Source organism: Kryptolebias marmoratus, linkage group LG14 (assembly GCF_001649575.2).
Source record: "Kryptolebias marmoratus isolate JLee-2015 linkage group LG14, ASM164957v2, whole genome shotgun sequence".
NCBI classification, from domain to species: Eukaryota; Metazoa; Chordata; class Actinopteri; order Cyprinodontiformes; family Rivulidae; genus Kryptolebias; species Kryptolebias marmoratus.
In genome coordinates this window covers 8,912,487-8,939,295 of record NC_051443.1, presented here as the reverse complement: position 1 = coordinate 8,939,295, position 26,809 = coordinate 8,912,487, and the positions used below count along the sequence as shown (strand labels likewise).

At 39.4% G+C, this 26,809-nt stretch overlaps 1 protein-coding gene across 1 annotated transcript; it reads right to left on the bottom strand.

Moving 5' to 3' along the window:
• Positions 1-102: 102 nt before the first annotated feature.
• slc27a6 (solute carrier family 27 member 6) lies at positions 103-25,253 on the bottom strand. Its single transcript, XM_017434037.3, has 10 exons — positions 24,660-25,253; positions 18,516-18,725; positions 17,840-17,998; positions 11,825-11,949; positions 8,655-8,849; positions 6,780-6,870; positions 6,482-6,680; positions 5,988-6,085; positions 5,626-5,756; positions 103-3,817 (listed from the first exon to the last, which is right to left on the bottom strand). The coding sequence occupies exons 1-10, from the start codon at positions 25,144-25,146 to the stop codon at positions 3,641-3,643; spliced, it is 1,872 nt and encodes a 623-aa protein (XP_017289526.1). The 5' UTR covers positions 25,147-25,253; the 3' UTR covers positions 103-3,640.
• Between the last annotated feature and the right edge of the window lie 1,556 nt (positions 25,254-26,809).

Below are 26,809 nucleotides of genomic sequence, written 5' to 3'. Positions count from 1 at the left end.
GCCTTGGTGGAGGTTTGCGCTCTCAGAGTGCTTCTAGTTTATTCATTTGACAGCCTGGATGGCTACATTTACTGACTGAACAAATAAATAAAAAGCAAAAAACAAATTTCAAACTTTTAATTTGCCACAATTATTTTTAACCATTACATAGCACTGATTGTCACATTTTACAACTTCCAATCTCACAGTCAGCAGTTTATGACATTCATGTAGCTCAGCACTGTGGAGAACTTTATTGGTGTCATTTTCACTGGTGGTTCTCATGTCAGACACAATTCTTGTTTTGTAGCAAGATGTAAATCCCTCAGATACTGTATGTCATACAAGCACGAGAGCAGAACACAACTAAAGTTGGTGGAAAAGAAAAAAAATATTACAATTGATGGTGGAAGCCTGCATGTATTGTGAAGGCAAAAGAAAGGCCATAAAAGCTGAGATGTTTCTTCACAACAGTGAAAATGCAAATTTGACCTGGGGAAGACTTCAAGCATAAATTTGATTAAAAACACACACATACACACACACAAAAAAAAAAACATGAATAAAAATTAAAACAACATACAGCTAAAACATTAGGAAATCCAAGAATCACTGCCCTACAACATTACAAAACATAAATAACAGCAAACTTATAAATATCAGGCTACTTTTGAGCTTTCATTGTCTTAATTTCCTCACTGAGGGCAGGTTACAAACTAAATATCTGACAACAATAACACAGACTGGCTAATATATTGTTGTTGCTCCCTGACTGCCACTAAACACTGAGGACCTCCGAAGGTGGGCAGACCCTTTAAATCTCGTGTAGTGTTAGATATCAGATGCTCGATCAGGCCGATTTGGAGTCAAGGTCAATCCTGTGAACTTTTGTCCGATTCTTCAAAACCCTAACTGGAGAGATTTTTTGCAGAGTGGCAGGAGAAACTATCCTCCTGAGAGGAACTACGTCCACGAGGGAATACTGTTGCTAAGATCAAGAGTACACGTCCCCCAACAATAAACGTCTGCCAGGACCCAAGGGCTCCCAGAGGCTTATACTCCTGCAGCAAGCTTATTGTCTTCCTGTAATTTATCCTGTCCTAATGAATAAACCTAAGTAGCATCCAGGTGCTCCGAATGACTGATCAGTCGGAGTGAGCATCTGTGTGAAAGCAGTAGTTTTGAAAGGTTTGTTGCTCAGTCAGGTGTGCATTAATACGATGCTAAAAAGGACAGATATCAACAATTATTTCAGAAAGAGTTAGCATTCAAAAGACCCACACATCAAAAGTTATCACAGTATAGTTTAAGAAATAATGAACACGTTTGACTTGTTTGAAAGAATTACCAGAAGACTCCCTAAAAAACACAAGTTCTTAACAAAAAAGAAACCTTTTAAAACAATGTCATTAGACATTTGTATGATGTTTAGTCATAATGAACAGCAATATGTTCAGAAACTCAGCTTATCAGTACAAACACCTCATACCAACTGTCAGGCACGGTGGAGGAAGTGTGTTGGTTGGGCTTTTATTTGCAGCTACAGGACCTGAGCACCTAGCAGTCGTTCTGCCAACCAAACACTCCTCCGGAATAAAAGCATTCTTAAATCAAATGCGAGGCCATCAGTCCGGCTGCTGAAGCTTGGCTGAAACTGGGTCACGTGACCGGACAATGATCCCAAACACAGCAGCAAACCCAAAACAGAATGAGTGAAAAGGAGAAGAATCAAGGTGGTCCAACGATCCAGTTAAAGTTCAGTCGAGGAGAACGTGCTCCCTAACACGGGGGAAGTCTTGGGGTTGGGGACGCTGGGCTTTTGTTTAACCCGAGTTCCTTGACAGGTTTCACATCCTCCATCATAAAGAGGAAATGTGTGGGTCGTTGAAATGCAGTCAGTTCAGATCTGGATCAACGGCACAGGTTAATCAAGTCCCGTTTAGTAAAATTGTCAAATATTAGTCTACATTTGGCCTCAATAGTTTTCACCTGGTAACGTATCTGTATCAAAGGAAATGTCAGTTTTTGCACTATAAGGTGTTAGGCTTTTTTGTAAAAGGATTATTGTTAAAGTGACCTGAGGTATGATATATATATATATATATATATATATATATATATATATGGCCGGACATTCACCGGGCCAAGACTGTGGTACTTCAAGTTAGCAGTGCCTGTATTGTAGAGCCACAGTGGATCTGCAGCTTCATGGCTTTCAGTTCTGGTTTGTAACTTGGGGAAAAAGAAAAGAGAACCATGATCAGAAAGTAATTCATTGGATTCATTGGACCAGGACACAGATTGTTCCATGACCAAGGAACCCAATTCCAGCGATGTGCTACATTTTGTTCCGACTCTGTTCGGCTGCCGTAGCAGCAACGTTTGTAGCTCTTTTGTGGTTCAGGACCACACAGACCACCTGCATCAAAGAGCTTATGATGCATACCTCGTGCCTTTGCTAGGAGCCCTTTGTTTTGTTAAGCACCAACCACTGCAAGAAGGGAACTCCTCCCAAAGGTAGCCCTTTATGGACCTGCTCAGACTCAGTAGTCCTGATGTTTGTCCTCATTTGAACACATGCATCTCTAGAACCAACAGTTCGCTCACTATCCAACGTGTTCCATGAACAAAGAACATCATTCACGTGTCCAGACGGTGGTTCTAATGTCACGGCTGATCGTTTACGCTACAAGAATATAGCCTTCAGTGTCTGATAAAACTGTTTGGCAAAATTTGACACTTTGCAAAACAGATGTATTCCAATATGACTGACTTGAATTACATTTACACATCTTGTCAGAAAAGCCAAAAAAAAGGTAACAGAAATATAATTAAGGCACTTAAATAGGATTTTTTAAAAATTGCATTACAGCCATTTCTCAATTTACCTCATAAAAAGGTGCAGGTTTTACATTTAAAATAAAAACAATCTGTTGGTGGATTTGTGGATATTCTCAGGGGGTTTAACCTTAAATCATTCCTTCAACTGTGGTCAGTTTTAAGTGTTTAAGCGCTAAAAGCTTACACACTACAGATAATCAGTAAAAAAGGCTTTAATAGAATTACAGATCATTACTTAATTTATTAAAACTTATAAGTTGCTGTGAACTCCTAAAGTAGCTTTTATTGGAATGTTAGTGGTCTGAAAGCTTAATTTAAAACAGGAATCATTTTAATTTTTTCATTTACATTGCAAACCCCTTTTCACAATAAAGGCATTTTGTCTAAAAAGCATCTATGTTCTGCCTGAGTGTTTGTTCAACGTAGTGTCTGAGCTATAGAATCCACCTTTTGTCTAAATAAAATAAACAAAAAATAGATCTTGATTTCACGTACAAAACTCCTTTTTTTAAGCTTAATGTGTTATGCTTGAATTAAATGCTAATTAAAGTCGGTTTGAAGAACAAGTGATTCGTTGTGATACATTCAGGTTCGTGTCCTTCAGAAGTGGTTCTGAAGAGTCTTTTCATGCGTTTACAGGCAGCACATCATGTTCCTCCTCTCTGCAGATTGATCAACGGCTTCCTTCAAAGTGACTGCAGGCGTGCTGCGCTCTACTGATCGCAAAAAAAAAAAAAGAACCCACGCATACGCACAAAAACAAAGAACTTGTTTCTCTCCCTCTCTTGGTTACGTTGTTGTGCCGTCCCATTCCTCTCATCTACAGCTTTCGTTCTCCTCTGATGATGCTCTGGTAGATCTGGTCCGTTAGGGGAACGTAGCTCTTCTGCTGGTAGTCCAACACGTAGAGCCGATCGGAGAGAGTGGAGGGGTTGAAGCCGCTCTGCACCAGCTGGTACTTCTGATGCTTGAAGGTGCTCGTCATTTCCATCACCTCCTGAGAGGGGGGTAAATAAGAGCATGTCGTCGTGTCAGGGTTCAAAAAAGGCTGCTGTACTGCACATATAAAAAAATGTGGTACATTTTCAACGCTTTAAAGGTCGTTCTACAGAGCAGAATTGTTGATTTCACAGATTATGTCCCGTACTAAATAGTTCACACTTAAGTAGCACTTATTTTAACCTCCTCCAGTGCTCCTTCATAATGTTTCTGATTCACACACACCCATCCAGTGCTTCTGTTGATACATTTTACACTCTATGTACAGCACTTTTATATTCTCACTCATACACTGATAGGCATATTACAAGGGGCTGCGGTAGCTTGGTGATCAGTGTCATGCTCTGTAATCCTGAGGCTGCAGGTTTGGGCCCAGGTTGTGTCAAGAAGGGCATCCGGCGTAAAACAACTGTCAAATCTTTTGTGCGGCCCCTGCAGAAGGGAGCAGCCAAAAGCTGAGACAACAACACTGATAAGCATATTCGGGGCACTGAGTGCATTTGGTGTATTGCCAAAGGACACTACGTCACACAGCAGGGACTCGGGATCAAACCCTTGACCCTCCAACTGGAGTACGGCCGACCAAAGCCAGCACTATGGCAAGACAAGTACTGGTTTCAAATAATTTGACCTAAGCCTAAATAATAGGCAATACTTAGCTCATTTAGTGTTGAGTCTTAGTCCTGGAGGGCCACTATCCTGCAGGTTTTAGTTGTTTCTCTGCTCTTCAGCAGGTCTTCATGTTCTGCAGAAGCCTGTTTATCACTCATTCAATTTAATCAGCTGTGTCAAAGCAGAGAAACATCTAAAGCATGCAGGATAGTGGCCCTCCAGGACCAGGATTGGACACCACTGACTTAGCTACATAACATCCCCCAATGTGAAAATGCAAAATAAATAAAATACCAGCTACTCAGCTAGGTGTGCTCATTCAAATCAGCTGCCAGAGGGACTTTCAAAGCTCACTAATTATGAGCCTTTTGGCTTTCCATACATCTGCTTCTCACGCTCCACTGCTGCCATTTGTGATCACCAGATGGCAGCAGTGGAACTCCAACGTCGTCGATACATAAGGAAAGTAAAGATAAAGTAAAAGATCATACAGATAACGATGACTGAGTTATTACTCCTTAAGGTTAATTATTAAGCAGATTTATTATTTTACACAATGTTTCTGTAACAAAAACTATTTATATTACTTCTTATATTTGTTTGATTTTTTTTTTTTGCCCTGCTGCACTATTTAAATTTTTAACTTTATAGAGTTTACTAAAGTTACAGCTTAGTTTGTGCTCTCTGTGTGCAAGTCTTTGGATCAACCATAAAAAAGACACCAGCACCAAAACGACAGTAGATGGAGTAATTCACACAGCAACCAAGAACATGGAGAGTAACGTAATCTGCTTTGTCTCCTTCAGAATTTATTACTCTGTTCTGCTCAGAGTTGGAAAAAAAAAAGATCAAAGCACCATAAAGATGAGTGCTTTGAAAGTGAGTGAATACATATTCATGCACCACTTTTCAGTTGTATATGGTGTAAAATCCAGGTTGTAAGGCTCTTTTTCAGACCTTCTAAGACTTTTAGCAGAACCGCCAGATTTCTGAACACACAAGGTACAGAGAAGTTATGAAAGCCTTTCACCAGTATTTAAACCAAAAGGTCTAATCAGACAGAGATTCACTGGGTCTTCATTCTGAATAATAAATCCTTTGTTGATCCAGAAATGTAAAAATGCTGCACTTCAACCTTTGACTTTGTCAGCTTGGTTAAAAGTCTCCGTATGTCTGACTGTTCCTGGTTGTTACCTGAAGCCTTATGAAGAGTGGGCGAGCGTACGCTGGTAGATCCCTCACTGCATGTTCGAACAGTTTCTCCCCATCAAACGAGAGATCTGGTCTCACAATCAAGGCCGCCATTCCCGCTCTGCCCTCATGCCCTGGGAACCAGATTGATTAGTATAACATCGGTTTTCACTTGACTGTTTAAAGTTAGTCAGTTCAGCTCCATAAATGCTGTTAGAAAAGTCATGATGTCACAGTTTAATGACTACATTAATGAGGTCAGTGTGGCGCAATCAGAAAGCAGTTAGTATGATTAAATATAGCAGCTGTAATTGTTGCTAACTGGCATTAAAAAAGGACTTGGAAAGCAAAGATGGGCACAATACCTGGTATTTCCACTCCGTACACATTGACTTCTTGGATAAAATCCACCAGCCCAAGAATCTCTGTTACCTCTGTGGTTGCAACATTTTCACCTTTCCACCTGAAACGGGCAGAAAAACAAAAATCTAAATGATTAACAATGTAAGTGTGGTAAAATCTGCAGAAAACTCAGAGACAGATTGGGTCAGAATTGGTACAACGCATCTTCCATTTTTAAAAAAAACCTTTACATCTTTCTCACTCTGTGTCTCTCCCTTAATGCCTTTTGATCACCTGCCACCAAAAGGCAAAGGGAGACGATAATAGAGGATGAAAGAATCTGTTAGCCAAATATTTTAGAATCCATTGGACAAATTTTAATGAAACTTGTAGAAAGTAATGGTACTTATATCGTGCCTTTCTAGCCAACCAGGCCACTTGATGGCTACCACTCCTGGTCTGTTACTGACCAGGAGTGGATGCCTGAAGACATCTCAAACATCTTCTCAAAGCGCACCTGAAAGTGTCTCCCACTCTGTCTTTGAAGCAGATGAAGCCCTCGTGGTCTTCAGCCATGAGGTCCCCTGTGTTGAAGTAGGCATCACCCTTCACAAAAACATCCCTCATCAGCTTCTTCTCGGTCAGCTGCTTGCTTCCAGCGTAGCCAAAGAAGGGGCTGGTGGCGCACACCTTGGACAGCAAAAGACCCGTCTCTCCTGAAAAGAACAATACGAAAAAAGAAAAACACGATTAAGGACCAGATCTTCTCGGGTGAAGTTATTGAAAATGTAGGAGGTAATTTAAAAAGGTTTTACCTCTTTTCACTCTCTGACAGAAACCATTCTCATCTTTCACTGGTTCATCCTTTACCATGTCGAACTTCACCAGATCATACTTGAACAGGAGCTACACAAAACAAAAACACGTTTCACAGCCAGCTATGAGGCAATATGTACAGTTGATTGCAAAAACACAACAAAACCTCTGGTTTGATGCAGGTTTTGTTCAGATATCATCACAGGCGTAACGGATGGCGCTGATACAAAGAAAAAGTCGCAGCTTTTAGGGAGATGAAGAATTCAAACTAACTGGGAGGAGTGTCTGAGAAATTATTTGAGAAAATAAAGTAGCCTTTTCTCAGTGTTACAGAGCCAGGAGCAATTAAAAATGAAGTTGTTTCTGTATCTTTGAATTTATAAGTTATAAGTTTCTCATTTTAAAGAAAACATCCAAGAAGCAGAGAAATACCTTTGAAAAGTTCAATAAATTGAGTTTGGACTGAAAGAATTTACTTTTACTCTGAGGTTTACAGTTATATAGCTTAAAGTAAGTACTTGTTTTCAGGAAATTCCCAAAATAAAAGTTTGTAACAAGTCGAAAGGCTGTGTATTCACACAGGAATGTAGTGTTTAGTGTACTTTGTATTATTGTCACAGAAATTTGAATGATCATATATTGCACTCACTTTCTGTACCTACTATATGTACACACTGAAAATAGCACTTTAACTTTATATGAGTACTTCCTGTTCAAAAAGATTCAGAATCACCTATTCTGCATAACACCAGAAATTACATATATAGTATTTTTCATATTCTGACTTCTAGTTTATTTTCTTTTGAATTTCATTTTCTGGTTAAATGTGAATGGATTCAGCACCACTACTATTTCCTTTCAGTTATTCCCAATTTCAGCATATGATCAAAGTTAAATGGTATCAGGATCAGGATAAAGTGAGACAGATATAGAAAAAAACTGTAAAAATGCTCTCTGTTGTTTTGGTTCCTATGGAACAAAGTAATATTGGGCATGTAAAAAAAAAAAAATGGCTTCTGTGTCATTGTTTCTGAAAAGCTCTGTATCTCGAGTTCACCAAAAACTCAGTTTGCGAGTAGATGAATGCTCCAAACGCAGCAGAAAATCTAATTTTTTATAAATATTCAGAGTAGTCTCAACAGGGCCGTATATTCAACAGGTAACGCAGGCTTTTTGTTTTAATCCTGCAGAGTATTTAAACTTTCTCCACCACTTATCTCTTGCTAAAGGTTTAGGTCAAGAAGGAAAAGGGTGTACAGCTACGAAACACCTGAGATTACAGAAGCAACAGCAAGAAGCTCAAGGTATTTTTAGGTAGAATTAGTGTTAATCCTCTGTATAAACGGTGGTGGAGGGCGTGTCTTTGAGTGTGTGTAAGATCAAACCTCTGAATTTACAGTAAAACTACCATCTGATGTTTCGTTCTTTATACAAAAGAAATCCTTTAATTTATTTTTTTTATTTATTTTAAATGACCATCCAGTTAAAACTGAATGTGTCTCCTGGGGTCACCTTATTTTATAACGTCCCTTTTACAATGTTTTGTAACATGTTAGGAGCCAGAAGGAGATGCAGCCTGAAAATAGCAGCGATTACAGCTAAATACATGGGAGTCACTGTTTTGTAACCCCACAGGCTGACAGCAGGTCTGCAGGTTGACATTAGGACGGCTAATCCCTACAGCAGCTTCAGGAAAGCCAATTCATTGCCCAGCCTTTTTAACTGCCTTAACAGATTTACACATAAACTTCATCAACACAGGCAATTAATTGCACAGGGTACCAATTAAACATGTCCAAACCCCACCCCCCATCTTCCCCCCAACACACACACAAGGCTTGTATATTGCTGCCGCTCATCCTGCAGATACTCACTCTGTAAAGGAAGTTGGAGCGACCCACCGTTCCGATCTTCCCCATGTGGTTCAGGAAACACAGGTTCCCCTCGGTGGAGCCGTACACCTCGCACATTCTAATGTTCCCAAAGCGACTTAGGAACTCCCGCCACACGTCCTGTCGCAGCCCGTTCCCAACTCCCATCTTCACCTTGTGATCTTTATCCAACTCTGTCTGATGGAGGGGGGGGGGAAGCTGGGATTACTTAAACAGATAACAAACATGGAAACATTCGGTGGAAATGACTTGGGGCATCTTTAAATAGAATTCTGACATAAGTGATCAGAGATCCTTTAATGTTGACCTCTACCTGCTCCTTATTGTGCCAATCTAAGAGGAAAGTTTACATTATTTACACCTGACTAATCACACTGATATAGAGCCTCTATAAGGCAGGATTAAAACAGTGGCTGAATGTAAAGTAACTCCAGTTGTGACTTCTTGCGTTGGCTTCTTATGCATTTTTGAATTTCTCTTCTCTTTTACAACTAAAGCTGTGCAGTGGTTTTCTTTTTAATACAATTAACACAGCTGTCACATTGATAAGCAGCTGTGCCATGAGGTAGCTGTAATACTCAAAGAGTCCCAGTGCTCTACCAAACATGGTGCCATTTTCAACACTACCCCCCAACACAGATTGTTCGATAATACCTTCAGACAAAGCTGCATGAAACATGTGTATTCACTGTGCATCACCTCCATTTTCAATCTGATCCATTTGTCTTTAGTGAAACGATATACCACAAGCTTTAAGGGTTGCCGAAATTAAACATTTACTTAAGAAACCTGCTCTGGATCCAGGATTTTATGTCAATTATAAATCTCCAGGTCATTTCAAAAGTTCTTGAAAAACTGCAAGCTTTTACACAGAAATGATGGGTTTGAGGAGCTTCAGTCAGGGTTTAGAGCTCATTAAAGCACAGAAACAGCCCTGGTGAAAGTTAATGTTGATGTCCTCATGGCCTCAGACAGTGGACTTCTGTCCATACTTGTCCTGTTAGACCTCAGTGCTGCATTTGATAAAACTGATCACAATATTCTATTACAGAGGCTTGAACATGATATTAGGGTCACAGGAAGAGCTCTAAAATGGTTTAAATCAAATTTATCTGATAGATTCTAGTTTATTTGTGTTAATAATGAATCTTTTTTATACACCAGAGTTAGTCCTGGAGTTCCTCAGGGTTCAGTGCTTAGACAAATACTTTTTACTTTATATATGCTTCCATTAGGTGAAGTTATTGGACAGCATTACATAGAATCTCCATTGTTATGTTGATGATACTCAGTTCTACCATGAAGGCTGATGAATCCAATCAATTAATTAGATTAGAAGTGTGTTTTAGAGACATAAAATCCTGGATGACTTTTAATTTAAATTATAAGTACAGATAAGACAGCTGTGGTTTTTTTAGATTTGAGCATCTTAGGAACAAAGTTTGCAGCCTTTTTAACTTCCTCTGGATGGCATTTATTTGGCCCTCACTACTAATATAAAGAACCTTGGTGTTATTTTAATCAGGATATGTCTTTCATCTTCTCCAATCTAATACGTTCCAAATGAGTAACTTCCTACACCAAAGTGACGCAGAGAAACTACTCCATCCATTGTCATTTTCTGGGCAAAATTACTAAAAGTTCTTATTATAATAATGTTCAAAAAAGATCTAAAGGCTGATTCAGAATGCTGCTGCAAGAAGCTTGATGAGAATTAGAAGCACAGATCATATTTTTCCTATTTTAGTTATATTTCATAAGCAATATTTCATTCTATTCTGTAAAATCCATAATACAATTTAAAATTAACTTCCTGACATACACAACCAAGCTCCGTCTTTTATTGAAGTTCAACTTTTTTACGACTTGATATTTTATATTTAACTGAATCTGATTGCTCTGCATTTTAATTGGATTGAACTGGATTGCACGTAATTGGATTAGAATTAGACATGTTTGCTTTTCTGTACAGTGGCCTGGAATGACTTGCTGTGAAATGTTTAAGAAATAAAAAAAAACCAACTCAAACTGAACTAAATTGAGTTACGTAATGACCGTACAGAGGCTGTAGTAGTCGTGCTGGTGTGCACACATTGACAGTCTGATAAAAGCTGGTTATGTGTTCTACGTGCTTCCATCTTTAATTTTCCAATCACTGGTGAGGACATTCGTGGTCAGTCCTCCACCCACACAGACAAATAACAAAGAAAGTCTGGACAAAGAGGACTTTGAGTCCACCCTCAGGGGTGAAACAGCCTGGGCCTCACACTGCGTGTTGTGTGTGTCAGTGTGTCCAACAAGTAAGGATACAAACATCAACACAAAGGCCGAGCTTGTCTGTCTGCCATAGTTGTGAACCGTGTTACTTGAGTGATTCGGCTGCAGATCACTATAAAGGAGTCTGTTGACAAAAGAAAAACTTCTGCTGGCTGCTCCAACTAATTTGCTTGCTGTATCATTTATTCAGAGGCATTACTTGTTCATTCGCTTTTTGTTGCCTGGTCTTTGGATGACGTGCGTAACGTGGCGCCACAATAAGATGTTGTTTTAACGGCGAGGAGTAGGACAGAACAAAAAAAATGAAATGATGTTTAAAAAAGGAATTTACTCCAGGAATGTGAATAATCTTTGGGTTTATCTGTATTATCTGTAAAACATCAATCTTTCCAATTTTACCTTTAGAACTTTAATACATTTAATTTTATCTGAAGGTGATTTAATGGCACATAATGACACAAATAAAATTCAGTATCACTGTTCATATACAAGCATTATGATATTTATGTAACGAACTCGTTTAAACCTAATACATAATTTTAAGTAAGGAAATGTGTGTTTGGTTGATTATTTCTATGTTCCACCAGTGCTTCTTGACAATAAATCGTATACCAGTGGAAAGTCTGTTTAATTCCCCCTTAAATGATGCAGATTTTGTTAAGATTATGCATCTCTATCCCAGCTGCAACTCCTCAGAGGTTGGTGTCTTACAGGAAAAAAAAACAGATAAAAATCACCTGATGGAACAAATTTTATTCATTTTTAGAAAAGCAGAAAATCTCCAGGTTTCAGAGGAATATTTAAATCATACCCTTAGGTCTGAAAAGGTTAACACTCATTAGTGAATGCAAAACAGATAACAATGGCCAAATTACCTTGGGTTGATTGCAGAGGTACCTGCAGAGTTCACCGATATACTGGAATATGGTCACCTTGTGTTTTCTGCAGTCAGGCCAGAACTGGGAGGCTGAGAACTTCTTCTTCAAGACACAGGTTGCTCCTGCCATAAAATAGTGTCATTATTTAAAATTATATGGTCGAACTTTTACTATCTTCTTTCCCAAATACTCTGTTTTTCTACTTTACACATATCCACTGCAGAAACAGAAAAAAAAAGAAAGTTAAATAGATTGTGATGACACAACGGTAGTGGGACTAAAACAACAGGAATAAAACATGATAAAAAGTAGAAGAGAAACACTTAATAAGCAGCTGTGAGGACAGTAATCTGAGGAGTTGACAGTGGCTGAGATTCATCATTCATCTGTGTGTGGGGGTGTTTATTTGTGTGTTTATCTCATGAACCACTGCATGGATTTTAATGAAACTCTCATGAAGAAATCACTGGATGTACATCTACAACTGATTAACATTTGGAGTCAATGCAACTCAAGATGGCTGCCACAGCTAATCAACTTTAGAAAAACACATAAATGGCTCTAACTTTTTACAGATATTGAGCTAAAATTTGGCATGGTAGTAGCTGAGAGTCATCCACAAGATGAGCGGGTCACCACTTCATCACAAGCCATACAGAGATGAACAACCACTCGTGCTCACGCTTACAGCTAGGGCCAATTTTAGAGTCGCCAATTAATCTAAAATGCATGTTTTTGGACTGTGGAAGGAAGATATATACTTGAGACAAAGACTTTTTTGGTTTTCAAACATGTTGGCCTTTTCAGGTCAGTTGACTGAGAATAATACTGTGACAAAAACTCATATCTTTAGACAGTGATGCTATAATGAAAAAAGAAAAAAAAAATGTTTTTGTTTGACAATACATATGTGGTGTTTAAAATGACAGGCAACTCAAAAACATGAAAAAATATATTGTTTGGGGGTTCCTTTGGTCTGAAAATATCCCATTCAGTGTTGTTCTGTCACTGACCCAGCTAAGAGTAGAATTATTCAGTCTATCCATCTTCATTTCCATCTAGTTTCCATATCAAATCATGCTGCAATTGCTTTTGACGTTCAAAGTAAAATCTCATCATTACTTATTTAGATCACTTCACTTCATTAACAAATGAGCTAATAATGCTCTACAGTACGTTGCTAAATTATTTACACACTGATTGGGATATTTAAACTATAGCAGGTTTTCAATAATTTTATTAATCAGCACCTGGTAGTGACACTCCAAGTTGTTTCGTAATGTTGCTTTTCTGGTCAGAAATGGATGAATATTATTAAAATGTGAGTGTTTGGGAGACAGTTTTAAATCACATCTTTTTATGACATTCATTGATACTGTGGGATAGAAGTAGGCAAAGGTCAAACTTTACCCCACAACTGTTGTTAGTCTCTGTATTAACAGCAACACGTCTGCCAAGAAAATAAATTTAAGTTTGCTGTCTTGTCTGCAATGACAGTGATCTTAATCAACATGGTCGGATGACACGTCAAGGTTGATAAGTGTGGACCTAATCTAAAAATAAGGCCCGATTAAGACCCAATGTGGTGAGTCTTAAAGTTAAAAGTGAAAAAAGGTGTACAAAGTTTATTACAGTTCAACATCTACATCTGTCAGGGCGATGACCTTTCCAAAGTATATTTGCACAGTTTTGTGAGAAGTTGGTGTCTACCAGTGACGGGCGATGAACTGTCAACTTTGGCCAAACTTGGAACAGGTGAGCCAAAATTTCGAGCTGTACTTTTTCCAGAACGACAAAAAAAAGAAGAAAAAAAAAAGTGCGATGGGCACACTTGCAAAGTTTGTATTTCTATCTTCATTCGATTATTTTGACTTCCAGTCATTTCTGTAGCCCAATCCAGACACTAACCCAAATCTTAACCATTACCAGATTACCAGTACATTCCTAACGTTAACTAATCTAAGTTCAATTCACACCTTAGCCCTAAACCTAAGACCTAACCCAAAAATGGTGTTCCATCATGTTAGAGCTGGGCTTTGGTCCTCATAAGGACTATCAAGCCTGATAAGGTAGGTGACTGTAAAAAATATAGGTCCTAAAAAGGTAACAAAAACCAAGTACACACTATATTCCCAGAATTCCCAATGACAATCCATTAGGAATGTGTACAAAGTAAAAATGGCAGAAGCTAGCTGCCATCTCACCAGCTGCAACACTTCAGGAGCTCAGGAGAACTTAGCAACTTAGGCCTCGTTTACACAGAAACACAGTTATACCAAAAGGCTATTTTTAGTTGTAATTCCTAAATAGATCCTTGTAAACTTGGCTACATTTCTAGAAATGTCTCAATCCACACAACAACACCAAAAAGCACCCAAAACGCTGTAGTAACTATGCCAAGCCTGTACGTGGAACTGTAACGCTGCCACAAGAGCACACTAAGCAGGAAACACATAAAAATTGCATGCTGGGTGAGAAATGTAAACACCGAACCCAAAGCTTTCTGTTCAATCCCTATTTAGTTCTCCTTTGTTCTGCTTCAAGCACGTGAAGTATGTTTTTTTTCAACAGCCTCATCTGCTAACTGAAGAAATAAAGCATACAAAGGTTTTACTGTAGTTGAGCAACTACATTCTGAAGCAACTGTAGCACAAACACAAAAATGGAATCTGCCTTTGTTGTTGTTACATCCGACACATTTGTGTGAAAGGTTAGGTTAGAGGTGGAGCTATGATATCATTTTCAAAAGGTTGCATTTTGGCTGTCTACACCAGTGATTCCCAACTCCAGTCGTCGAGGAACATTATCCTCATGTTTTAGTTGTTTCTCTGCTCCTCAGCAGGTCTTCAAGTTCTGTAGAAGCCTGTTAATCACTCAGTCATTCAAATCAGGTGTGTCAAAGCAGAGAAACAACTAAAACATGCAGGATAGTGTTCCTCGAGGGCTGGAGTTGGGTCTACACAATAACGCAAATGTGGCGTACCAAGATTTCTTTTTTCTCCAGAATCCAATTTCAAATTGTACAAATTCATGACTCCTAAAACACTGTTTCTGCAAAAAGCTGAAACAACAAAAACATTCTTGAATATTCACAAAATGCCATTCTTGTGTGGATGGGACCATAACTTGTCTACTTTAATCTGTACCTCAGACCTTAGTAGAAACACAACAAACCAGGGCTCAAAGAAATGTTTTTCATCTAAGTCATCTAAGGTAATTAAGTACTATGATCATGTCGTAATCTGTTTTTATCATTTACAGTGAGTATATGTTGGCAAAAAATGCAACAATAATTCCTTTCTGAACAGTTCTACATTGTGATTTAAGTTAAAATTTTACAAAAAAGTGGAAGATCCAGGAAAACTATGCTCAAGGTCATCAGTAAGTATTTATCTCAAAAGACAACCAACAAAATGCCAGAGGTTGAGAAAGAACCTTTTTCCTGGATGAGGAAAAAGAAACCATTAACAAGGTACAAGATCTTCATGTACTTGTATTGCAAATAGAGAGATTTTGACATATGTGGACTTTGATCTAAAGCAGTAGGGGACAAAAAGATAGATCGCTACCCAATACGCTGTCAATGATCACATTTACTGAGTATCTTACACAGTGATAAATCATTTAGCTGAAAACCTTGTGTCGGTAGCCTGAATTTCAGCCCACAACAGAACTTTTATTTTTGAGAAGCCACAGAGTCAATCAGACTGTCAGAAACCCACAAGCAATAACACTTAGATTTTCTCAAGAAAGCTTTGCAAGATTGTCAGGGATTTTCACTTTGGTCACTGACTGTCTGTGGTTTTATTGTTGAGGACGGCTAGTTCTTATTGTTGTAAAACTGTACTGCACAACAAGAACTTTGACAGGTGGTATGAAAAACTAATAAAATCTAGGTTTATCTGTGAGTTCAGACAGTCAAAGGATGAAATAATACAATTTCCTTAAATCCATTTAATTCTTTAATTGAGAAGTTATCTGTCTTATAAGCACACAAAAAGACTGATGAACTCGGGCCATGTCCTCCATTCTGGTTAAGAGCTAATTGTATCCTTCTCTTGGTTACAGAAGGGTCTTTATATGAGCTGTAGACCCCACAGGTCAGGAATTATTTTTATTAGGGTGGACTTGGTACGCAATACACTGTCTTAAAGTTGTGTAATGTAGGTTGTGCAATTTATGTCTCCAAGTTTCAGCTAGCATGACGTGGACAGACATTTAGTCTATGGTTGAACATAACAGCTCTATGTGCAGTGACATTTTCCAAATCCAGCTGTGCTTGGAACGAGCACAAACCAACGATTAAAATCACAGATTAGTTGTATTTGCCTTCTCATTAAGCAGTCTTTTCAGAAGGATTACCTTTATGCTCTCTCTGTTAAACCCACTGCTCCAAAAGCTTTGTTGAATCAGTTTTTTACATTTCAGCAAAAAGCCACCTAAACTCGAATGGAAAAGGTTTAATGTGGTTCTTTTTTATGAGAAAACGTAGCAACAGTGATTTAAAACAATACTATCATTACATAATCGTCTCCAGCATCCACTTCCTGCTCTGAAGCCTCTAATTAAGCTGCCCGTTGAAGTGAAACAGCAGGTCCTCAAAGGGGTCACAGAATTTGGCAGCTTCCACTGCGGTCACTGTCTACAGTCCCTCAGTATGAGTTTTCGAACAGAATTCCTTCTCTGTACCTAACAAGGAACTATGATGAAGGCAATAAGGACACACACTTGTTCTTCTAAATCATTATAACATCTAGTTTGAGTCAATTTGGATAATAGGTATTTGCAAAACTCTGTAGCTTCTACTTATTTAATTTAATAGAGTAAAAGATTAAACCGCCTTTTCTTTAGAGCTGAGATAACTTTCACACTGGTTGATGCTTCTGCTATGCTGTCCTGAACCTACACAACCTGACAGAATGTGACTGGACGGTGGCAAATTTGGGAAACCTCCTATAGTGTGAAGGCAGTCAGGACATTGCTATGCTCTTAGTACTCCCTGCTATTTTTCACATCCCCAACATGTTCTCCTGCACCAACACTTCGATCGACACACCCACCCTGACATGAATCTCTCAGACTGCATCAGGATGAAGCAGTGGGCCATCGTGGTACTACCACCATGGGTCTTCATGAACTTTATTACGATCATGGTGATAGCTAAGGTATGAGGCCAGTGTGACTAGTCCTGCTTTAAATTCCTAATGACCAAGCAAAGCCAGTGTGTATGGTATTCATATTATGTTTACATTGGCTAGAAGTTTATGTCTGGGATTTATTTCAGTTCTTTAGAATACTGATATAGCAATGAAAATAAATGTTTGATCTATTGTGTGCAGCCACATTTGACATATAGGCTTCTGGTTTATTATCTGAGCCTGAATGCCTTCAGACTGAAATGTCTTAACAAATCATAGAGTGCATACCATAAAAACTGGTGCAAGTATACAGACTTTTTCCCCCCTAAAACACTAACTTTGAGAGACACTTTGCACTTAATCTTCATTGCTAAAAATGTACGGAATTCATTAGGACCACTTTTTGTGAAAACACCAAGAAATATTTATTGGTTTAAAGGCATTTCAAGCTGTAGTCATTCATGTCTTGTTTATGTCTAAAGTGAAAACAATTTGATCTCATAGAAAATTCCAACAAAAGTAAAATTTACTTGTCTGGATATAAATCATCAAAAGTAGAGAATAAAAGTAGCGATCCTTGAAGGAATGCATATCGCCCACCACCTTCCATGCCAAAGTTTTAAATAAAGAGCTCCTGTGATCTGTTAGCACTCGGTATATGTGTTGGGGATGACCACACCAGATTTTCGTTCAATGTCTGTACTGTAAAATTGACTCAGCTTTGGCAATTTTTGTGTTTACTAATATTGAAAGCCTAAATTATTCATCCTCTGTGTCAAACTCTGATTCTGATCTACATATTTGTTGATTAAACCTTACATCCTGGGTTAAAATAAAGCTTACAAACATCATGCAGACACATTATAAAGATTACCCAGCTCTATGGTTCCTCCGATTCCGATCAGGGATGCTGCGCTGTGGTAGAGAGGCAGGGGGATGTAAATTACATCGTCTTCAGTGGCTCCAAAAGCCCAAAAACCTGCTGCTGCCTTCAGACTCTGGAGGTGAGTGATCACTGCAGCCTTCGGGAGGCCTAAAAACCACAGAGCACATCAAAACAATGGCTATTTCCTTTACCACACACTACATTTTGTTTAATAATTCAAAATAATCTTTCAAAAATAGATATGCATGCATCTACTTAAACTGAGGTACAATTTTGTTTGAATGTTTAATATCATATGGATTTCAACAGGAAATAGGCTGTGCTGTACATTCTGCATAAAACAATTAAAAATAAATAGATTTCCTGTAAATTTAGTTTTATAGTGTAGTTAACAACCACTGGATTTCAGATAAATGATTCTATGTGAGACTTTCCAAACTTATTGTTATCTTTTTATTTTAACAAGCTTTTTATTAACAAAAAAAAATATTTTCAGGTTGTAATTAAGACAGGTTAGTCTCTTTTTCCCAGATGAACCTAAGTAACATGCATGTGTTTACATCACACTGATATTACTGGTCTAAGATGTGGTTCAGCATAGCTAGTGTGAAATATATACAAGCACAGTTAAAAAGAAGAAGAAGAAGAAGAAGGTCAAACTCACCTGTCGTTCCAGAGGTGAAGATGTAGAGGTTGGGGGTTTTAATACAGTTGGTGGCTCGCAGCACAGCTGGAACAGGCTGATCAGATGCAGCTTCAAGCTTGTCCAGCAGAGTGTGCACCATTGTGTGCTCACTGTGGCTCCTCATGGCCCACACCTGAATGTTGTCCTCCAGAAGACTGGGGAGGATACCATCCAGAGAATCCACCAAATCTAGAAGATAGAGACACTCCAAATGAGTGCACCGGCTTTACTTAGCCAGCTGATTACATTGCCTACATTAACATCAGGAGTGTGAGCGGCATGTGGTGACATCAGCACAAACAGGAAGATGATCTCATACTATTAGGAATTAGGAGAACATTGCATGATGACTCCTCACATTCAAGAATAAAACTACAACTGAAACCAAAACACACGAGTCTCGTGTCTGAAGTCATAACACAGAATAATGACCTTACAGGCACTCCACCTGTCAAGGACTATAAAATACATCCAGTTAGGTTCAAAAATATTTGCACACTGACATTTTTGTCACTGCTATGCAACCTTAATATAAGTAATGAGCAAGAAGTTCCTAGCTTCGTCTCATACTCATATATACAGGACACCTCATCTTAAACCTACCTTTACTGTCATTATTAACACTAAAAGTAGCTTTAAGATCGGTTAATGCTCCAAGTAAACCCTGAAAAAGGTGTGATTCCTCAAAACATGTGGCATTTAGCTGGTGTTATCAAGCAGTACATTTTAAATTCACCATCTTTTCCTAAATCTAACCAAGTAGCTTCATTTCCTAAACCTAAATGAGCAGCTTCAGTTCTTAAACTTAACTAAGTGGTTTCAGTTCTTAACCTAAACAAAAAGCAAAAGCAAAAGTAAGTTAATAACAATCTTGTGTTTATTGGTCATATGGCCATCCCCCCAACCACAAAAACAGCCTTGTTTTAAGGATTTTTACCAATTGTCCATAATTAACTATAAACAGTGATTTGTTTTGTAATGGCAACACTTGTTGAATTGGAGTGAAATTGAAGGCCTAGCATGCCTTGCAAAATTACTGAGTGTCTAATTTATCCTTTCTTGTGCTACTGACAAAAACAAATTTAAACGTTTTAAGATTTAACTCATTTTGTTTAATTTTGTTGTAACAGGTGGCCTGTTTAAATGATTAGTGTAACACAGAATTTCACTTATACAATAGTTTAGAAATTCTGCAACTGTTGTATGAAAATCAAATATTTAGGGAATTGAAGATTAAAGATTGTAACAATGCCATTAAATACATTTTTTCATGCACCTCCTTTCTTTATTTCATAGTCACTTGCTTTTAAAATGGAAATATTTAGTTTACCCGCAGTTTTAGTTTCTCACTTATTCCTAAATAGTGACTGTTTAGCTGGAAGGGGCAGGCTATATAGGTCACATTGTTCATTATTTATTGGACTTTTTCCCCAACTTTTGCGCTACGGATAGTTGTTCTATAATCTAAATCTGTATCTGTAATGTACACATTTAACAAATAACATTTTGAATCAAACAACCAACCTGAATGTAAACACAGATACGATCTCTAGACTGGTTACTCAGGAAATGATAGTCTTAGTGGAAAAAGGATATTTTATGCCAAAGTGCAAAGATGTACCACACTGAGAAATGATCAATCAAACACTTATAATGAGCTTCATGTGGCTCCAAAGACAAATGAAGAAGAGCACAAGTCGTAAGAATGACCCACTATTTAGATTGCAAAAGTGTTCTTTTAAAAAGGGACAAACTTAGAACAGTTTTCTTAAATATACAATTTCAAGTTCATTATCTTTAGTGGATGGACTGTACTGTTGATAAGATACAAGAGTTGTTGGTAAAGTACTAGATTAGATTTACAGGAACACACTGTGGTTTGGTCCCAGATGAGTGTTCAGATTGAAGTTGACGTTCTCATCAAACCTACCTTAATTCACTCGCTAACAGTTAATTATATTTGTGTATCACAGTTAAATGTTATTGTAAATTAATATTTTAATATTTTGAACACCTGCCTTTTTAAAAAGTCTCTGTGGAGACCTGTGTTACAGGTTGGAGTCCAAATGAAGACGGAGATGCACTTCTCGCTGAACTGTAGACTATACTTTTAAAAACTACCTTCTAACATCCTTTTCTGCATGAAATTTTCTTTTAGGAAGTTGTCTACAAGATTTTAACATGGTGGATAACAGTGGGCAGTATTGTCTCTGCTTTAAAGGCTCTCTTTCCATTGGATGGTCATCCTGTTGCTCTCTCCGCAACCTACACGACCCATTATACTGTGGCTGAACCACAACAAATTTGGAATACCTCCTTCAGAGTGAAGCTGAAATATTTTTGGTACTAATCAAACAGGACTTTCCCAGCCATTTTCTGCATCCAAGATGCTCTTCTGTGTCCACTCATGCAAGACTGACTCAGACTGCATCAGAATGTAGCTACCTTCTACAAGATTAACAACAATGCTACAGCCATGGGTATCATGTCTGGGCTAGATTGTTTCTATGATCTTGTCATAATCTCAGTTGCCTTGGCGGCAGGTCAACATGGTCAGTCCTGCTTCAGATTCTCGATGACAAGCCCCATATCATGAATATGCTGCCACCTTCTTCAAAGGGCTCCATGCAGGAACCCAATATGCTGCCACCACAATGATAAACCACCCCACTGTGGTAATTTTGTGATTTTTCAAAACTCCCCATGACCTCTGTCACATGTAATGTGGACTCCATTGTGTTCTTAATAGGCACCTGAAGGCCTCGCCAGGACCCAGCAAAAACCATTACGTTCTGGATGATTTTTTACGCCATAGCAGGGTTGTCATCCAGTGTGAAGAGGCTCAAGTTCTGAGCTGAGGAAGAAAATGTGTGCCCCAACACTTAAAGTGTGCTACAAAACTACCTGAATCTAAGTGAAATTCAAAATGTTTTTTTGATTTGAACCACCTCAACTGGCTTCTCTCGATGTGAAGGAGCAGCAGCTCTACTACGAGTCCCTCCCAAATAACCAAACTTCTCACCCTATCTCCAAGCTACCCTGCAGAGAAGACTCATTTCAACCACCTGTATCTGCAATCTTGTTATTTTATTATTTTATACCCAAAGTTAATGACCACAGTTGAGGGTGGGACCGTAGATCGACCAGTTAGCAGAGTTTTGACTTGCAGCTCAGCTCCCTCTTCGCCACAATGGGCCGGTAAAGAGTTCACAATACTGACAAAGCCGCACCGATTCAACTGTCGATCTCACGATCCATTCTTCCGTCAATTGTGAACAAGACCCGGAGATACTTAAACTCCTCCACTTGAGCAGTCCAAGTTTTCCGACTGAGGACCATGGCCTCAGATATGGAGATGCTGATCCTCATCTCAGCCTTTTCACACTCAGCTGTGTGAGAGCTGGAGACCACGGCACAATGACACCAGCAGGATCACATCATCTGCAAATAGCAGAGATGGAATCCTGAGGCCAATGAACCGGACCCCCTCCACCCCCTGGATGCACCAGTAAATTCTGTCTATAAAGGTCATACTCAAAGAGCACCCCCCTTAGGGTACTCCAGGGAACACGGTCAAAGTCCACAAAACATGATTTAAATGTCCTGTCCTGTCTCTTGTTTACATCCAAGTTAAATAATATCCCCATCATATGACCTAATGTTTAAACTAAGACATGAATCCTTCTCCAGTTGCACTAGTGTTGCAATGAGGACAGTGTCACTGACCAACATTATGCTTGTTTGGTTGAGCAATGATCTGTCGTCCTGTCACATGGCTGCAGCATGGTGAGTCCAATTAACTGCACAAACAGGAGTCTTTCAGTAAAACAAGGATAAAAGTCAAATAGAGCTAAACAAAATTTCACATAGAATCAGGCCTATCTGTAGCAAAAAAAAAAAAAACTTTAAACAATCTTACAAGTAGGGGTTCTTATTTTTTAAAACATACACTGAACAAAAATATAACCCCAACATTTTTGTTTTTGCTCCCATTTTTCATGAGCTGAACTCAAAGATCATTTTCTATGGACACAATGGGCCTTTTTCTCTCAAATGTTGGTCACAAATTTGTGTAAATCTGTGTTAGGGAGCCATTCTTCTTTGCCGAGATAATCGATCCACCTCACAGGTGTGGCATATCAAGATGCGGATTAGACAGCATGATTATTGCACAGGTGTGCCTTAGGCTGGCAACAAGAAAAGGCCACTCTAAAATGTACAGTTTCATCACACAGCACAATGCAGATGTCGCAGGTTTTGAGGGAGCGTGCGATGGGCAAGCTGACTGCAGGAATGACCACCAGAGCTGTTGCCTGTGAATTGAATGTTCGTTTCTCTACAATAAGCCGTCTCCAAAGGCGTTTCAGACAATTTGGCGGTACATCCAACTGGCCTCACAACCTCAGACCACTTTCACCAGCCTCCACATCCAGCATCTTCACCTCCAAGATGTTCTGAGACCAGCCGCCTGGACAGCTGCTGCAGCAGTCAGTTTGCATAATCAAAGAATTTCTGCACAAACTGTCAGTAACCATCTGACCCACTGTAAACAGACTTCAGGTTAAAATAGAACGAGAACAAAGAGCGCTCAAAGTTCCTGACAAATCCACCTTTTAGTATTTCTGACTAAATATGTGGTTTTAATTGAAAAAAATGTAAAAAAAAAAAAAAAAAAAAGCTCCATATTAATGCTCTGTCCTGAAAAGCTGATCTGTAAACTGTTATTTGGTGCTAAAGTTTATTTTTTTTATTAGTGACTAATACCATTAAAAATAGGATAATGCATTGCCCTGTCTGTGTGTGTGTGTGTGAGATTTGTCTGTTAGCAAAATAAATGATGAACCAGTGGACATATTTTAATGAAACTCTCAGAAAGTATTAATTGGATGTACATCTACAGCTGATTAACTTTGGAGTCAACCCCATTCAAGATGGCCACCACAGCCAACTGATCTTACAAAACACAAACACAGCTATAGCTCTGCCAGTTTTACAGACACTGAGCCAGATTTTGGTGTGGTATTAGCCGAGTCATCCACAACACATACCATGACTGCTAACTGATCAAGCAAGATTTTTGTTTAAAACTTTAACAGCAAGCCAGTTTCATTTCATATCGTTTTCCTGCACTCGTTTGCAAAAACTTTGTGTATATTTCTCTGTTTTATGTACGATGTTGCTTTGAAAAGCAGCTGAAGACTTTCTTCAAAACTTGCTTTTATTTAAAATCTGCTTATGATATGCTTTATTTGTTTATACGTCCGATTTTTATTATCTGTTTTTAGTTCGAACATTTGTCTGTGCTTATACTTTTCATGTGCCGTATAGTGAAGCCAGTCTTAAATAAATAAACTTTACTTGCATACTTGCTTGAATGTTTAATAAAAAGTGTTTTCTTTATTATTAAAGCTATATAAACTGCTTTAATAGGAGTATTTTTTTATTTTCATGGAATGTGTTGTGTGAGGAGTTTAGGGTGTGCGTTTATCAATAAAAAATAAAATAAAATAATCAGAAAGTGGCTTATTGGTGTATTGCCTCCTGTTCACTTTCTTGGAAAGTTCAGGCGTGCTGCATTGAACCAGTTGTTAGGGGGTCTGAATCAAACAGAGGAAAAACAACCCGAACGAGATCAGGTGGAAGAACCAGATTTCTGAGTCACCTGTCAGGATCTGAACCAGCAGGTTCACTGCGAGCTCAGGTCAGAACAAGATTAAATTAATTTTACAGGAAAAGTCCCGCTTTAACACAGACACGAGACCAATGAGGGCTTGAGACCAACGAGTTAAACTCCAGGTTTCCTGAGTGTGATATGACATGTGTGTGTGTGAGTGTGGTCTGCTTTTTGCCACCTTTTAGGACCTTGTCAGGTATTCACACCTACCTTGTCAGGACCACTAGTCGTTCTGGGGGCGAAGCCCGGTCCGAACATGGTGGAACATTTTGGGGTTAGGGGTTAAGTTGAGGACTAAGGTGTGAACTGAGTTCAGGTTAGACATGCACTAGTAATGGTTAGGTTTAGGGTAAAGGTCAGGGTGAGGCTACAGAAATGAATGGAATCAGCACACGGTCCTAATGAGGATAGAAATACAAACTTCTGTGTGTGTGTGGTGTGTGTGTTACCTGAACCAACTATGAGAGTTTTGGCTCCGCAGCAGTGGAAGCAGTGCAGCAAGGACTTGGACTTGATGTTGGTGTTCAGAAACGCCACCGAGCAGCCCACCTTCGCCAAGCCGAACCACACGCACAGGAAGTCGGGCTCGTTGTTCATGAGCAGGGCGACGCATTCGCCCTTCTTCAGGCGGACCCGGTGCAGGAAGACGCCGGCCAGCCGGTCGCTGCGCCGCTCCACGTCCCGGTACGTGTGCACGGTGCCCTCGTAGACCACGAAGGGCTTGTCGGGCACGCGCCGCGCCTGCTCCACGAACCGGTCCAGCACCGTCCGCACGCTGGACTTCAGCTTGGACAGCTCCAGATTCGCCCCGCACCTGACCACCTTCCAGAGAAACAGGACGTCCGTCCAGAAGTACGGGAAGCAGAGTTTCTGCAGGACGTGAGCGGACAGAAGCCCCGCGGCCAGAGTCCACAGCCAGCCCAGGGAGCAGCTCATGTCGGCGGCTGAGAGGAGGAGGAGAGGCTCGGTGGACACAACCGGTGTGGAGCGGGATGTTCACTACAGACTCACACAGCCGCACGAGCCATTCATAAACACACGCACACACGCAGACAGGTGATGTAAGCAAAGTTAACGGTGTCAAGTCTGACAGCGCGAGACAGGAACAGCAGAAACGATCCCTTCAAAATAAAAGCCTCCAGCTGACTGGGCGGACAGGGCACAGCCAGTCCTGCAAAGTCATGAAGAGCAGGCAAATAATAATTATACAGCAAGAAACAAAATCTACACAATAGTTTTCTCATATTGATGGTTAATGAGTCCTTACACAATAAAAAAAAATTGTAAGCAAAAATCGTGACCAGCTGACAACTACCACATGTGTTTTTTTTATTACGGAAACAATACAACAATGGTGACATCCATGAAAGAGCTGTTAGGGATGGACTGGAGTCCGGCAATTTGAATGTATTGGTGTGTATTTTTGCTCAGATTTGTTGAGTAAAGTATGTAGATACAAAGATAGGTCCATGCTTCCATGGACGCTTCCATGTGGTTTCCGGCAGAGTGTTTTGTTTACATTGAGTGTGGACCCACATTTCAGATTTGCACATCAGTATATCTGGGAAACTACTGAAGTAAACGCTTTCTATCTGCACCATTTGATATTGTTCAGGAAAACCTTTCATTTTATAGTTTCCAGTGAGTCTTTTTAACAACATCAACCAAAAAACAGTCTTATTGATTTTCAAATAAACTCTGAAGCTTTTATGGTTTTCTTACGATCTTACCCTCCAGAACACAAACTGACAGCATGTCCATCCATCCATCCATCCATTTTCTACCAATTATCAGTGGTAGCATCACAGAGGCAAACAGTTCCAGGAGAGACTCTCCAGCTCCTCCTGGGGGATCCCAAGGTGTTCCCAGACCAGAGAGGATCCATAATCCCTCCAGCGAGTTCTGAGTCTGCTCCTAGGTCTCTTCCCAGTAGGATGTGCTTGGAAAACCATCCTGAGGAAGATATTCAGGAGGCACCCCAATCAGATGCCTGAACCACCTCAGCTGATTCCTTTCGATGCGAAGGAGCAGCGGTTATGCTCCTCACCTTATGTCTAAGGCTGACCACGGCCAACCTACAAAGGAAGCCAATTTCAGCTGCCTGTATCCAGGAACTCAATTTTTTGGGCTATGATCCATACCTCCTGACCATAGGTGAAGGTTAGAATGTAGAAGGACCCATAAATTGGGAGATTTGCTTTTTGGCTCAGCTCCTTCTTCAGCACAACAAACAGGAGTGATGCCCTGCAGATGAGGCCCTGATCAGTCAGCCTATCTCCTTCTCCATCCTACCATCACTCAGGAACTTATCTCCCAGTTACTTGAACTCCTCCGGTTGAGGCAGAGACTCACCCCCTGACGTCCAACCCGGAGGGAGCATTTTCAACGTTTTCCACTTGAGAACTATTCCTCTGTTTAGTTATTCAGATTTTAAAGACATTATGTTGTTCGTTAAATGTTCATTAAAGATTAACACTGAGCGCTGAATGACTGCTGAAATTTGAAGAAACTCTAACTGACTTGTTGAAATAAAAAGAAGCAGGAGAAGAGATGAAAGAAGCAAAATATGAATTAAAAGGAGCAGGACACGAGATGAAAG